This window comes from Felis catus, chromosome A2 (genome assembly GCF_018350175.1).
Source record: "Felis catus isolate Fca126 chromosome A2, F.catus_Fca126_mat1.0, whole genome shotgun sequence".
Classification (NCBI taxonomy): domain Eukaryota; kingdom Metazoa; phylum Chordata; class Mammalia; order Carnivora; family Felidae; genus Felis; species Felis catus.
Window position 1 is genome coordinate 139,616,983 of NC_058369.1, and position 15,982 is coordinate 139,632,964.

At 42.0% G+C, this 15,982-nt stretch overlaps 1 protein-coding gene across 4 annotated transcripts in view; it reads right to left on the reverse strand.

Moving 5' to 3' along the window:
* The window catches only part of AASS (aminoadipate-semialdehyde synthase), a 147,383-nt gene that overhangs the window by 56,621 nt on the left and 74,780 nt on the right, over positions 1-15,982 (reverse strand). For 2 of the 4 annotated variants that reach the window (XM_019825742.2, XM_003982984.4), the window contains exon 1: positions 4,399-4,557. The exons of 1 other annotated variant lie outside the window; for it this stretch is intronic. In XM_019825742.2, coding sequence (XP_019681301.2) covers positions 4,399-4,536 — 138 coding nt within the window. In that variant the 5' untranslated portion in view covers positions 4,537-4,557. Of the gene's footprint in view, positions 1-4,398; positions 4,558-15,982 lie in introns of those variants that run through there. One more of the 4 variants, XM_006929327.3, reaches the window with a different exon arrangement.

The window sequence follows — 15,982 nt, forward strand, 5'->3', positions numbered from 1 at the left end:
GGGGAGCGACACTCGGAAGTTGATTTGGGAAGCTGCTTTCACTTTCACTTCTTCTAGGGAATTCTCAACTCATAATTTCTGTAGCTTTGTTTTTAAATAAATGCAACAGTAGTTAGCAATGATTTAGCATTATGTACCAAGCACTATGCTGAGCTCTTTATAGACATTATTTCATTTCCTCCTTGCAAAAATCTTAATGACTAGATAACTGTTATTATCTCTATTTTACAGATGAAAAACTGAACTGGAGTCTGACTAGAGTTGTTGCTTTTAAGCAGAAGCAGGATTCCCGGGTTAATATTTAATACTTGGGATTTTCTCTTTGTCAAAGCCTGCAGATCCACACCATGTAGGTCTGATGCATGCCACCGCTGCCAGCTCGTTTCAGAAATAAAAGAGATCCATATGGCATCGCCTTTACTAGAGTAAATGGTCAGTTCTCCCCTCCAGGATGGGGTGCTTCTGTGGATCCCTTTCCCATGTGCCACCGAAAACCCTTCCTGAGTCACTGCCAAGGTAAATTCTAGGTTTCTGGGTGCTTGGAAAAAAAAAAGATTCAATTATAGCAGGTATTACTGTGTTAGTAATTGCTTGAACCTTGAAATTGGGTCTCAACATGAAACTTTCCAGGCCCACCATTCATTTCACCCTAAGGTCATCAAAAAATCTGTAGCAGTGAGGATTTCTTCATTGCTCTTAGGGAGGGCACTGCAGGGTCTGGTATTTCATGGATATGCCCAGGTGGGCTGTTTTGGATTTCCCTGTCCTGAGTTTTGTGGGCTTTTCCAAGAATAACAGGAAATAAACGTAAGGTGTATTCCTGGCAATGCTTTCAATGCAACGAAGCAGGAAGACCCCTGGCTTATCTACTGGCTCTAGTGAGTTCACTTGACAGTGCGAGGTGCTAATGACAGCCTGTGGCAGGAGAAAGGAGAATGTGGGAAAGCAAGAAAATGAGAGGAGGAGACAAAGGAAGAGTCAGAAGAATAAGGAGGAGGAACAGGAGAAGAGGAATACGGGGTAGAAAGAGAAGTGTCACATAGGCAGTGGAGGGAAATAAGACTCTTCTCCTCACAATTTCTAAACAGTCTTTCCTTCAACATATGAAAGACCAATGTTCCAAATGCCATAAAAATGAAATTTAAAAGATTCTTCTCTCTGTTTTTATAAAATCGGATCTGCACTAAGATAAATGTTTTTACTTACCTAGGATCAATCAGGAATTTGAAATGACTCTAAACACTTATGGGAGTATTATAGTGAATTACACAGACATGTGCTGTGATAGGAGGAAGATTAAGTGGCCGGACGTAGCAATAGAACATACTCTGTGATACCACCTTACTTCTCTTTCCATCTTTCAACAGGGGGAAGACTGAAGAACTTCTTTTAACTTCTAAATTCTCTATCTTTGCAACGTACACATGAGAAAGGGGCAGAGGGAGGACATGCTAAAATGTCCTTAGTATTTTCTAACCTTTTCAAGAGAAGTGAAAAGGAAAATGGTGATTAGATGACAGGATGGATGGATAGATAGATAGATAGATAGATAGATAGACAGACAGGGCAAGCCTGGCATTCCATACATATCCCACCATTTTCTTTCAGTTATTATGAAATAAAAGATCATCATCCTAAATCACATGAATGAACCAAAGAAGATTTTGTGAGATGTATTCATAGGAAATTATATCTGACAAAAAGCCACCTACAAGGGCAGAGAACCACAGCTCCATGGCCAAGAGTCTTGGCCCACACTACATATTTGGTATCCAGACCATAGTAATCCTGGAGAGGCCCGAAAGAGTTCCAAATTAATAGGACACCTGGTGATGGCCTAGAACTAATCCAAATACCTCCCAACCCCAAGGCTTGCTAGAACGAGGCTTGGGCATGCAACAACACCATCCTCCATACTTTCACTTCCCCTTGCGTAGGTACATGCTTGTCATGCTTCCACACGAACCTTTTATAAAACTGTTAACGCTATGTTAACAAACAAACGAACAAACAAACAAAAAACAGTAGACTTGGGGCAGGGGGAATCTAATATTAATTAATCTGGTCTAGGAATATTCATGTTTTCAAGCAGCTTCTCAAAGTCATCCAAAGATCTAAGATCCATGACTCTTCTGGTCTTTAGCCCACAAATTTAGTATCATTGAGATGGAATGCAAAGTTCATTTTAAGTTGGACTCTAATCCAAAATGTTTATCTGCTTGTCTGTCTCTTTGCTAAACTGTAAATGCTTACTCTGTGACCTTGGTACATAACTTGACCTATTTGTGTCTCATCTGCAAAATGGATTCGTATTGATATCTACATCTCAGGGCTATTGTGAAGTTTATCTGAACTCATATGAGTAAAATACTGAGTACTGTCTCGCATGCTGTTAACACTCAATAAATGTCAAGAACAGAAAAAGGCTCCAAGCCTGCTTCCACCTCAAAGGTGAGCACAACCACACCACTTACAGAAAACACTACCTTTCTGTCATCTTTGTCACACTGTAGTGAGGCCTTCATGAGGACTCCACATTGATCCCCCCTCCCTTCGTTACATTTTTCAAGGAAAACAAAACAGAGCCCAGTAAGCCCTCTCGTCACTCTGCAGGCATGGGTGTTCAAGATAAATAACTTAATTTAAATACGGCATTTCATTAAATTTATGATCCATTTTTTTCACATTTTAGCATCCCTGAAAGAGGAATGCATTTTACAATTGATAGCATCTTAGATTAGATGAAAAGGGTAATAATGTTGTTATTTCCCATGCGAAATATACCATTTCTGTGATTCCATTAATTCCATAGAATTTTTTTGTGATCTTACCAAGGAAACTTGCCACTGTTTGCAATGTTGTTTCTATGAGACAATTAACAAGATAATATTTCGAAAAATGTAAACTTTTGTTAAATGGGCACTGCATACATACCGAAGATCACTTCCAAAATCCTGAGCCAAGTCTGTTAAGGCTTACATAAAGTCTTATTTGGGGGTGGGAGAGAGGATTCCATCGCAAATAAATCAAAGTTCTGATGATGTCACCAATAACAAGTGAGATTGACAACAAATACGATTGTCTGGAGAACGGGAATGTCACTAGGGAAAGTTGGCCTAGATCTTTGTCCTCCTAACTCACTTCACAGAATGGCCGCAAGCGTACAGTGCCAGAAGGTCATGTACCCCTAGATTCACTAATTGTTATGGAGAAAAAGGGGGAGGGCGGCGCAGGTGACAAAGTAGACACAGAGAGAGACATACAGGCATCCATGCAAAGTGCTATTGGTGGTTTGTTTGTTTTTTGTTTTTTGGTTTTTTTTTTTTTGCTATCAAGTATGTGAAAGCTACCACCGGGGTCAATACATGGGTCCCATGAGTAGCTACATCGGCATAATCACAGCTACACCTTACCCACATTCTGATAACTGATGGCCCACAATATCAAAAAATGTTCACCTTTGTTCAGGTTACTGGACACTCGCTCTCCCCTTCCCTTCTTCTCCCACACTTCACCCCACTCCCCTAAAATCAGTGTCTGAAAAGCACATCTCTTCTGGAAGTTGTCAGGGCATTTAGCCCAACTCAATCAAGCAGAGTAGGTAACAAATGGTGGTCTGCCTGCGCTCCTTCCTCGCTGAAGTGCTCACCCTGGACTCACAGCCCCATGGGGTCTTGGGAGTTTAACTTTCTCATGCCGTCTAGATCCATTAGAGAGTAGCCTGGGGACGGCAGTTTGCTGAGGGGGCCCTACCTAAAGAGAATGGCCAGCCCAAGATGCTCTGGGTGAGAAGTTTATGATCAGAGTTTGGCTAAGCAGGCCAGAGATGGAAAGGACAACCGCGCACAAAGAAAGCTGGGGGTAAGGGAGAGGATTGCCCCCCACAGTCTCCATCAACCACACACTGCAGCCAGCCAACCACCTGATAAATAAGCGGAGTCGGAAAATTAACAGGGTGTTCCTTCTACAGCTTCAACGCCTATCCTTTACTCCCCAGTAACAGCCCTCCCTTCCCCCGCCAGAAAGAAGAAGAAGAAGAAGAAGAAGAAGAAGAAGAAGAAGAAGAAAGAAGAATAAAAGAAAGAAAAGAAAAGAAATTCTAATTGCCACCCCTTCCCTTTCCTATTCAGAAATTCCAGTACGGCGCCCACAGCCCTTCCCCGCTCCAAGGGAAACGCTCGCAAGGGAGGCCCAAACGCTCGCCACCCTCTCCCTCGCCCGTCCCGGCAACGGCCGGGTTCCGCGGAGTCGCCAGGTCGCCCGCGGCGCAGGGTGGGGGAGGCCGAGCTCGCCCGCCCCTCTCCGAGGACAGTCGGAGCCTCGCCGGCGACCTCCAAGTGCAACTCGCTGGCTGAGCCCACCGCCCGTCGGCCCAGCCCCTTCGGGCGGCCTCCTCACCTTGTCCTCCCTGCTGCGCCGACCGGTCCTGCCGCCTCCGAGCCCCCAGCTCCGGACTGGGTAGGCTCCGAACTCCCAGCAGAAATTGGGATGGGAGCCGGGAGGAGGAGGTGTTTGCTCAACTTCTGAGGACGTCATGCCTCTTCCTCCCGCAGCCAATCAGCAGCCGCCCTGAGGGAACAACCTTCTGCTCCGCCAATCGGCGGCGCTGCCAGGTGCTAGGTCATGCCCTGCCCCTGCTCCTCCCCGAAAATCCTTCTGCCTTCTAGATCTCTGACCTGCGTGCGTCCTTAGCTGGGGGCATCACGTTCTCCCAGGACTTTGTAACTGTCCGTAGCAAAGGACAGACGGAGACACTGAAGGACGAAAACAGTCCGGGCATTATACACTAAATAGATGTGTGTACCTGCTGGAAAAAAGTTGCAAGCCCACGTGTATTACGTTTGTTTAGCGATATACACTTCTCAAAGCATTTTCACAGCTTCATAATAAGCCGATGAAGCCAGATGACAGTTCTTAGAACAGTTGAACAGTCCAACAAGCTGAGACTAGGAAATTAAGTGTAGTGTATCCCATGAATATTAAGAATCTATGTGTATATGACGAAGTCTACTATTCTTAAAAAGTCTTGAATGGCCTTAAAGGGACAGGGGAAAATGCATTTCATAAAGACTAGCCTCAGCACTAGACACTGAAGAAATGCCAGATGCTCATCTGTGGTCCTCCGAGGGAGTCAATGGTCAAAGAGTAATTTTCCCTCCCGTTTTTATAACTTTCTCCAATACTTAGACTTTTCTCATACCTAACACGAAACTCTTGTGTCAACAATCTAGAGCTTAGAACATTCTTATAAACTCCACTTGTACTCAAGTGCAGAGAAAATTAAAATCTTTTCTGCAGACTGAGACTGTCCTCTGTATCTTTAACTTCACATACCCAAAATCATATTCCTAATCACTCCTCTAAAGCCTTTCCTTCGTGCTGTTTCCCAGTTCCATTCTTGATATCACCAGCTTCCTTATCACCACTGGGCCAGAACACCAAATCTGTTTCAATTCTTCCTGTAGTCTGTCAACCTTACCCCTGGGGTTGACTCCATCCTTTAAAATCCCTCTACTATCTCTCTTACCCAAACCTCTTTTATATACTACTTAGATCATATTCCCTTAAGGACACAACTCTGATCATCTCATTAGCCTGAGCAAAAGCCCCTGGGACTATCCACTATTTGTGGACCATTGTGCAAAGTCCTTCAACAACGTGTGAGTTGCTTAAGATATGGCTAAAATCAGCCATCTTAGCTTTATTTCCATAGAAGAATCAGCCTTTAACGAACACTGAAACACAGTCTGTGCTTTGCTATATCCATAAGGATTAGGAGCCTGGATCAGAATCCTTACTTTCCTACCTTAAGCTGTAAATCATGGGCAAGTTACTTCATTTTCAAAAAAAAGCCTAGGTTCCCTTATCTGTTGATAGACCAATAACAGGAACTACTTCAAGGGGGTCATTATGAGGATAAAAGAAGATGATGCCCAAAGTGCTCTTCCAAGTGTCTAAAGAAACTGACAGTTATTATTTATCTCCCCTCACTGCCTGTCCACTTATCCGTAATTCTTATTGACAAAAACACTCACCTCTCTAAAACTAATCCATCCTTTAGGGTTCAGCTCAAATGCTACTTCATCAGTGAAACTGTCCCTGAATATCAAGCAGATACGATCTCTTCCTTCTCTCTTCTGGGTCTGCCTCTCTGGTTGTACTTACCACAGTCTTCCTCACGCAATAGCCATTTCTATCTATCTTATCTCCATTTGTCATCACCATTGGCTCATAAAAACTTTAATAAAAGCAAGTATATGTTTGTGTGTGTATATCCTTATTCATTTTTATTCCATTGCTTCTAACACAATACTATGCATATGACAGGCCAGTCAGAGTCTCAGAAGGAGACATGGCACAATCCAACCGGGAAAATTAGGAGACACGAAAGGAGTAAGTGTGTGCAGCAGTAAAGGAAGGCAAAAAAAGATGCTGCCACATCCTGGGACTAGCAGCAGTGAGAACCACCTGCAAGCCTTAATGTGGCCAGGGCAACAGATTGTTACCAGGACTCAGAAAGAGCTCTAGCTGTGGTGTAGCTGAAGCTATAGAAGTGTCACTTGACAGTGGTGGCTTTTTTTAGCGGGCAGGAAGCTGCCTAAGGAACCGATAACTCCACCCAGAAGGAGCCACCTAAGGCACGAGTCAACAAACTTCTTTTTGTAGAGGGCCGGAAAATAAAGTCTTTAGGCTTTGCAAGCCATAAGATCTCTGCCACAATTGCCCAAATCTGTCATTTAGACTGTAAAAAGCAGCCACAGACAATACTTAAATGGATGGGTGTGGCTGGGTGCCAATAAAAGTTTATTTATAAGAACAAATTACAGGCCAGATATGGACTGGGGGGCATAGTTTACAGACCTCTGGCCTAGGTAATGAATAACCCCCCCATCATTCTCCAGAACACAAGGAAAGGCAGAGGGTTGGTGCAGCCCATAAATGTTAGTCCCTCGGAGACAGAGCAGGTACCAAGGGGGCAGAAATTATAGAAGATTCAAAGGAGAATATTCAGCACAAAAAGTGTTCAGCAAATGCTTGTTGAGATTAATGAATCATATGACTGGTTACTGTGAGTTCCTCTACAAATGGTTGAACACTCATGGGAAAACTCTTTCCCTGAATGGACAAATTTGGGAATGGGCCCTGGACCATGGTGACTCCACCAAGGATCCATAAGGCTCAGTCAGCCTCTCTCTTGCTTTAATTTGAAACCCCATGCACTTCTGACCTGCCCTCACCTTGAATAAATATTAACCTGGCCCCAAATCCTTCTTCTGTGAATTCTAAACTACTGTTCAAATGCTTATGGTATGCAGGAATTTTGCTAAATATGCACATGAGAAATACTAGTTCTTCAAATGGAGAATTAAAATTTTTTCATCATAGTCATATTGGTTGTAATAAGTGTGACAGTTCTCAGAAATTTCTTCCCAATGAAAAGGGGCAACAGATGAGATTAAAACAAACTTGGGATATACCCCAAGTCAGCCCCCACAGTCAAACCCTCAGACACCTTCAATATGAGCCACCCATTTCACCCATGTGGGGTGCTAGGTTGACACTCTTAAATTAAAAAGCTGATCTGGGGCCACTCAAGCTGCCTCTCTTTCTCCCCACTTCCTTGACTTCCTCTTTTCCCAAATTGCTGCTTTGGTTTTGTCCTTCCTGAGAGACAATGAGGATAGTAGTTAGGTATCCAAACATTGCAGTGAGCTGAACCTAGACATAATCCCTCCTTTTCCACTCACTAACAAGCCATCTTGTTTCTTCATTTTCCCCATCAGGATAGTGGGATATATCATAGAGTTTGCAAGAAGATTAAGTGATGCATGTTCTCAACATATGTGAGCTATTATTGGTGCTTACTATTTTATTCTATCTCATCTTCTCCTCCCCCCCCCCTTTTGTGTGTGTGTGTGTTCAGAATTCACTCTCAAACTTAAGTGAACTTTGCTATAAAGAGAAAAGAGGTGAACATTTGGAGGGAGGTGGTGCAAGGAATCCAGCGTACTATTAAGTTTGTTCTGTTTATGTCTCAAGATTTTATGTTTCTTACATGAAAAGCAATTTTTACTATATCACCCATAATCTATCCACCCTAATAAATTATTCTATTATAAAGACAATTTTCTTGTAGGCAGAAAGTGCAAAGTCAAATGTACAAAATAAAAAATCATTTAGGAAGGAAAAGTTTCTAAATGACAATTACTACTGTTGCCTCCCCAGTTATCTTAGGAATGAAACATACCTTCGTTATCTTCAAGCAATTTAAAACTCTGATCAGGTAAGGCAAGAGCAGAAACCACCCACAGGTAAATCGTAATTCCTGCAAACAGGTTTTGGGTCGAGATAGTGATGTCCCACAGGACTGTTCCCTCCCACCCTTTCATTAGAAAGCAGAGAAAACTAATTCCTAATTTACCTCCTCTCCCATTAGCAGCCCTTAAAGAGCATTCCTGAAGACAATAAAACGCAAGAAAATTCCAAGTTCCTCAGCATTTCCAGAGTCAGCCTTTGCTGGTTTCTAATGTTTCACAAAGTCCTCAAGGGTGTTGGCATCCCTTGAGAATTATGTGTGTAGGTGTACCTCACTGGGTCCTGAGTTTGCTGCCCATCATTTCCCGCTTGCTAACAGTTATTAGAAGTCTACTAGGGCTTACAAATTTTCTGTTACGTATCTTGCATTTTATAAATTGGCTGCGAATTGTATGCTATAATAATATAAGCAAATTTGGGGAATGCAAGTTTTGGAGTCTATCTCCCCAACAAATGATGGATCTAATCAAGGAAAAAAACTCAGTGCTCTTCTCTCTGCCTTATTTGAATGAAAGTCTCAAGAAAGAAGGTGTCTTGAAGCACTGAGAAAAGACTGGAGAAAGGAGGGAGGAGGTAATTAAAGCAAAAATAAAACGCAGGCCTAGTTTTTCTGGAGTCTTTCTAAGTGTAATTGAGCTGGAGAAAACCAGCAGGCCAGGTAGAGGTAGGAGAGTCAGGACCTTTCATACAAGCCCCGGTCTGGGTCAGGTACTGAATAAAACCAATCTTTTACCATTGTCATCACACCATAAAGATAGGAAGGAGAAAATTAAAAAAAAACAAAAACAAAACATAAAATTTGGGTTTGTGCAGAATAAGAAGTAGCATCTAAGAAAAATAATCTCAGCATAGGCAAGGTCATGGCAGAAAGAAAAAAATCAGGTGAAGAAAGTACCCCTGACATTGAACTGACACTCATGATAATTGCCAGTTATATAGTTCCTCACAAAAATGTAATAAAACTTGAAAAGCACAGAAAAAGAACACCAGAGGAGGACGTTCCTGTTGGACGGTGTAATGTTGGCACTGCCCATGATAGTAGGTACAGGCCTTTCTGTCACTAGCACTTACTATTATTGAAGGACCCTAACCCTCTAAAACAAAACAAAGGCAAAAGGCAAGAATGTGTGAAATAACCAGAGCGCTGCCTGGGCCAATACACATAGGCTAGCTGCAAATGTTTGTCAGCTATTTTGTAAATGCGGTTTAAGTAAACACTTCCCCTACCCTAAGAAGCTAAATGCCCACAATGTCAAAGATGTGTCAAGACAAACACCACATCAATGTATAAACTCCTCGGAGTCAGAGACTCTGCGCTCTGTGTCTTTGGAATCGTCCAGTGTCTACTGCTCGCCCTACACACACTGAGGCCTGAGGGATCCATGCAGTTATGTGGAAGAAACAGATCTGGACCACGGGTAACACAGGGAAATGACAGGAACAAAATGAGGGAGAGTGGAAAAACCAGGATGAAGGATGAAGTGAGCGGAGGGGGCCAGGCCTACAGCAGGAAAGGCAAAATGTATTCACTGCGTGTGAGTCCAGTGCGACAGAAACAAGAAGCTGCCAGCGAGAACAGAAAAGTATTTCAAGAAGGGAAAAGGAGTCAAAGGTTTTGTGAAAAAAAACCCAAATCTTAGAATACATCTGTTGAATTTTAAGAAAGGAATTAGTTCAAGAAACCTTTCACAGCTAGCAACAACGTCAGCTCCTTAATACCTCTCTTCCTTGGGCATGAGGCTGCCCTTGCCCGCTTCCACCCTCAGCCCCTTCTCTCAGCCCCAGCCTCCTCCTGGCTGCTGTGAAAGCACCACGGTTTGGCTTCTGGAAGTCTGGCTGTGCTATCTGCTGAGCGACAACAGTGAGATACCTTCTCGACGGAAAGCAAGGGAACTGTGTCCCTAAGCACCTGAGTTCAGTGGCCTTTGTACTGAGTTGAATAGTGTCTCCCCAAAATTCATGTCTACCTAGAACCTCAGACTGTGACCTTGTTTAGAAATACAGTCTTTGCAGGTAAAATTAAGGTAAGAATCAAGATGACATCATGCTGGATTCAGGTGGGCTCTAAATCCATTGAAAATGTCATTCTAAGAGACAGAAAATAAAACACATGACAGCACAGGGAAGAGGGCCGTGCGAAGACAGAAGCAAAGATTGGAGTCATGCTGCCCCAAGCCAGAGAACCCCAAAGCACCAGGTACTGGAAGAAGCAAGAAAGAATTTTCTCTCTCTCCCCTTAGAGCCTACAGAGGGAGCATGACCACGCCAACACCTTGAGATTAGACTTCTGGTCTCCAGAATTGTGAAACAATAAATTTCCGCGTTTCTAAACCACCCAGTTTGTGGCACTTTGTTATGGCAGCCCTGGGAAACCAATGTGCTCTCAAATCACCAAAGAGCCAGGTTGACTTCCAATGTCTGGGTGATCATGCATGTACCGTTATCTGAAGACACAAAACAAAATAAAATCATACAATGAACAAAGAAGGTGAAAGTAACTGCATAAGCAGGAATTTGAGGTCAAGATCACTCTGTTGGATTGATCTTTGACAGCTTGTTTGCTCTAAAAGTCTAGAAAAACAGAAGCTAAGCTGGGGCCTCATGGTGAGCTCTATAAACAATTTGAAATACAGGTACACTGAGGCTGTTTGATTCTACTTTTAAAAGACTTATGCCTAAGGATTTTGGAGAAGCAGCTTTATACCTACAATTTCTACAGACCCATTTAGCAAGAGCATCTCACTTATAATAAACTGTGAAAAGAAAAGTGGTGGAAACAACTAGCTTTAAATCATTGTCATTCTTGACAAGTTGTCTGTAACTTATGCTCCCTCATTAGGTAGGCTGAAGAAAGCTTATCAGAGAACTGGTGAATACTATCGTGAAGATAGCGTCATTGTTATTATGCATGGTACACTAGACACAATAACCCCCAGAATGCGAGAAAAAAGTCAGAAAAGGATCACCGTCAGGTGAAACAGGTGAACAGCAACAAAATGGAGGGGAAAGTGGCCAAATTTAGAAATTGTTTCTAAATGAACTGCTGAAGGACTAAGATATTTCCCAGCTCTTCTTCAGGAGACCCTGTTGTCTTCTCACAAGGACCTCTATGAGATACAATAATATAAATGAACCATAACTTAATTGCTTGCTTTCTGCCTGAAGGAATGATATGGTAACAAGAGTAGTGAAATTTATGGAATCTAAGAAAAAGTAAACACGGTCTTGAAAGAGTGTCCTTTGGCCAAACCAGCAGAGTGTCTATGTCCCTACGCTAGAAACACAGGGACAGATCCAGACACTGAGGAGCCTGGAGGAATTTTTTTTTTTTTTTTAAGTAAGATCTACTCCCAACATGGGGCTTGAATTCACAACCCCAAGATCAAGAGTCACATGCTCTACCAGCTGAGCCAGCCAGGCACCGCTGGGGGAACTTTTTAATAAAAAAGGCAAAATTGTGAATTCAAAATGAGTACAGAAGTATTTATTTATACAAAGAAAAGAGGGGTGCCTGTGTGGCTCACTTCGTTAAGCGTCCGACTCTTGACCTCAGCTCAGGTCTTGCTCTCAGGGTCATGGGTTCAAGCCCTGCATTAGGCTCCATGCTGGGCATGGAGCCTATAAAAAAAAAAATTCACAGTGAACTATTAGAGGCTTGCCAATTCAGGTCTCATTCTTCTGAAATCTCTTTAAGCAATTAACCAAAAATGTGTCCATAGGAAGTCTTCCAGTTGCAATTCGGGCTTCGCCGGCTATGTAAAACACTCTGCAGCTCCCAGCCACTCCCAGCACTCACGGGGCTCTTGTAAGGGAGGAGCCAAAGCTGAAGGGTATTTTTTTACTTTCTATTACATCTACCTCCATAGAGAAGGTTGCATCCAGTTGTAACACAGACTTCCCTGCATAGGAGAGGATGCACTGTCAAGCAGTGACATGTACTTCTAATGGCAAATTAGTAATAAACTGATATTTTGGCTTTCAATCTCTTTTGAGTTCAATCTGCATGAGTCACTTCCTAAGAACAAAAAGTGCTGACAACAATGACAGAGGTTGAATTTGGGGGCCCTAGCTAATAATATACTGAGACTCACTAGTTGACCAGCCAGCCACACTGTATTTTTGACATTTTCAACAAGTGCCACCTGATTCTAAGCCCATATATCTACTTAGCAAGAAACACTCAACTCTTCCCCTTCCCAGACACACACACACCCCTCACAAGATACAGCTCACTCCATTTTTAAAAGACCAATTATGATCTCAGTTTAGGATAAATTCTATATCTAATATGTTCTTGGCCTTGACTGTATATCAGAATCACAAGTAAGAAAAATGTTCTAATAGTGATACATAAAATATTTATTTATTTATTTATTTATTTATTTATTTATTTATTTATTTTGAGAGAGAGAGTGCAAGAGCACGAGCAGGTAAGGGGCAGAGGAAGGGGGAGAGAAATAATCTTTTTAAAAAATGTTTATTTATTTAGTTTTGAGAGAGTGAGAGTGCAAGCGGGGGCAGGGGGACAGAGAGAATGGGAGAGAGAGAATCCCAAGAAGTCTCCATGCTGTCAGCTCAGAGCCCGATGTGGGGCTTAATCTCACAACCATGAGATCATGACCTGCGCTGAAATCAAGAGTCAGACGCTTAACCCACTGAGCAACCCAAGTGCCCCACAAAATAGGTTTTTAAAAAAGAAGAACAATCAATGCCATTGTATCAAGAGATAAATTAGGGTATTAGTTAAAAAGAATCACATCTTAAAAAAAAAAAAAAGAATCACATCTTGTTTCCCTAGGACAAGGCCATAGCAGTGTTATTCACGAAACGGAGTGATGGATGAGGGGATGCACTTTTTAGAAGAAGAGTTAAGTTTCATGCGTATTTTATTTCATATACTGCAGTATATGTCTAGATACAGGTGTCCAATCACTGTGTACTGAAATTACATTCATGCATATCTTTACCTTCTGGTAGATCGTCAGCCCCATGAAATCAGATAATGTACCTTATTCACTTTTATATTCTTGGTGTCCAGCTCAGAGCCTACAATACAGAAGGAGCTCAATAAATATTTTATGAATGAATGAGCAAATAAACATACGTGTGAAGGAAATTAACTAGTGTTTGATAATCTGTTTAAGAACTGAATCATCTACACTGAAGCTTTTCTGTCCATTTTCCAGCTCCCAAAGAAAGACAAGAACTCTGGTACCTGAAGCCCTGATGTCTGGGAACTCTGATTCTCTCATTCTATTTGGCCATCAGATTCTCCCAAGGACTATCTTCTCTTGGATTCTTCACTCCCTTACTGCACATGCCCATAAATTCATATCACTACTCCTTGCAATTATTCTGTAGTGCTGATTGCTCATCTAGAATACTAACTGTTATGTCCCCATAGTCTCTATTTTCTGTGTTCCGTCTTCCAAGCTGCATTTCCCCTACCACTTGTAGCTGCATCCCAATGCCAATGGCTGTCCTCACCTGATCCCTCACAATTTGTCCTTCCTTCTACGATGTATCGGTCCATGTACTAGCAGGAAAGAAATGGTAAGCACAAATGCTGGAACTGAGAGTTTAATGAAAGTATTATTTAAAGAGATATGGAGAAAGCTAAGGGGAGCAAAAAGCTTGGGGAAATACCCAGGGACCAGCAATAGAGGGAAATCATTACTACTCCAGAAGTTAAGAGGCAAGAATAGTGAATGTTGCTTCCAGAGACTGAAAACAGTATGGAGCCATCAAAGAGGAATTGCTGATAGAAGCTGTATCCATAGAATAGAGCCTCTGCCAAATCTGTGATCAAGAAAAGGTGGGAGAGGGGAAATACATACTCTAACCTCTTTCTCCTCCCATCTTCCAATACTCCATGGCTGCCTTCCTTTGGCCAAACTGATCTAGAAGCCAAAGGACAAAAGAACCTTGATAATGGAATCCATAGAGGTCAGTGTCCTAGAGCACAAAAGGTGAAGGGCATGGTATGAATCAAGATATGGGTGGGGAGAAGCAAACAGAGAATAACCAACACAGTCTATCTCCCTGTTGCACCCACCCTTGACCTTTTAGTGGATGAAGAACTTCTGGTCCCATCATGGAGAAACACAAACTCTCATCAGCCGCAGTATTGTTGTTGAGTGATGTCAGCTCTTTCATACTTCCTATTGGAACCTAAATTGTAATGTTAGCCACCATTAGCGCTCTTATTAAAATGGAAGAGGGAAAAGGGGGAAATAATTAATTAAAACTAGCTTGTACTGTGCTCTGAAGCCAGTCACAAGACCTAAATTGACAATAATAGCTTCCCTGTTTTATCACTCATTACCTTACCCACTACCAGTATCTTAGCAGTACAGAATTCTTTTAATTTCAGTATAGTTGACAAAGAATGTTAAATTAGTTGTAAGTGTACAACATAGTGATTCAACTTCTGTATATGTTGGGGCTCCTGGGTGGCTCAGTCGGTTAAGTGTCCGACTTCGGCTCAGGTCACGATCTCACAGTCCGTGAGTTCAAGCCCCACGTCGGGCTCTGTGCTGACAGCTCAGAGCCTGGAGCCTGCTTTGAATTCTGTGTCTCCCTCTCTCTCTGCTCCTCCCCTGCTCATGCTCTGTCTCTCTCTGTCTCAAAAATAAATAAAAACATTTAAAACAAAACCTTCTGTATATGTTATCCTATGTTCACCACAAGTGTAGCTATCATCTGTCACTGTATGATGCTATTACAATATCATTGACTGTATCCTCTATGCTATAACTTTTATTCCCATGACTTATTCATTCCTTAACTGGAAGCCTATGTCTCCCACACCCCTTCCCCCATTTTGCCCACCTCCCCCTCTTCTCTGGCAACCGTCAGTTTGTTCTCTATATTTATAGGTCTAATTCTGCGTTTTTGTTTGGTTGGTCATTTGTTTTTTTGTTTTTTTTTTTGTTTGTTTTTTGTTTTTTGTTTTACATTCTACACATGAGTGAAATCATAGGGTATTTATCTTTCTCTGTCTGACTTATCTCACTTAGCGTAATGCACTCTAAGTCCATCCATGTTGTTGCAAATGGCATGATCTCATTTTTTAAGCTGTATAATATTCCTCTGTGTGTGTGTGTGTGCTTGTGTGTGTGTGTACATACCTGTCAGAATGGCTGAAATAAAAAACATAAGAAATAACAAGTGTTGGAGAGGATGTGGCAAACAAAAGAACCCTCAAGCACTATTGATGGGAATGAACAGAATTCTTCATCTACCAAGTTGCCCAAACATTCTTTCCTCCAAAATACGAGTCCTTGATATTTTTCACTTTATTAAGCTATTGAGGTTTTTTATTAATTAGTGCTTTGAGCTGGGAATTGTAGATTTTACATATATCCCTTGTGTACCCTCTCCAGAGCAGCCAGAAGTGTCCAATCTATTTCACAATTTACCTCATGGTTGCTGCAGCAACAAAGTGCCACACTATTTGATCTCTCATGATTTAATCCTCTCCCTGTATTCCATCACAAGCTACCTCCAATGATAATTTCAGTAATGTGATGTTAATGTGTGATACACTATATCCCATTTTGCCCCCACAAAGGAATGTATCCATACACTCAAATATGTGAGCATTGTAATCCTAGAATGCTGTTTTTGGGACCTGCCTCCCGAGGTCACTTCTCAAAAGAATATT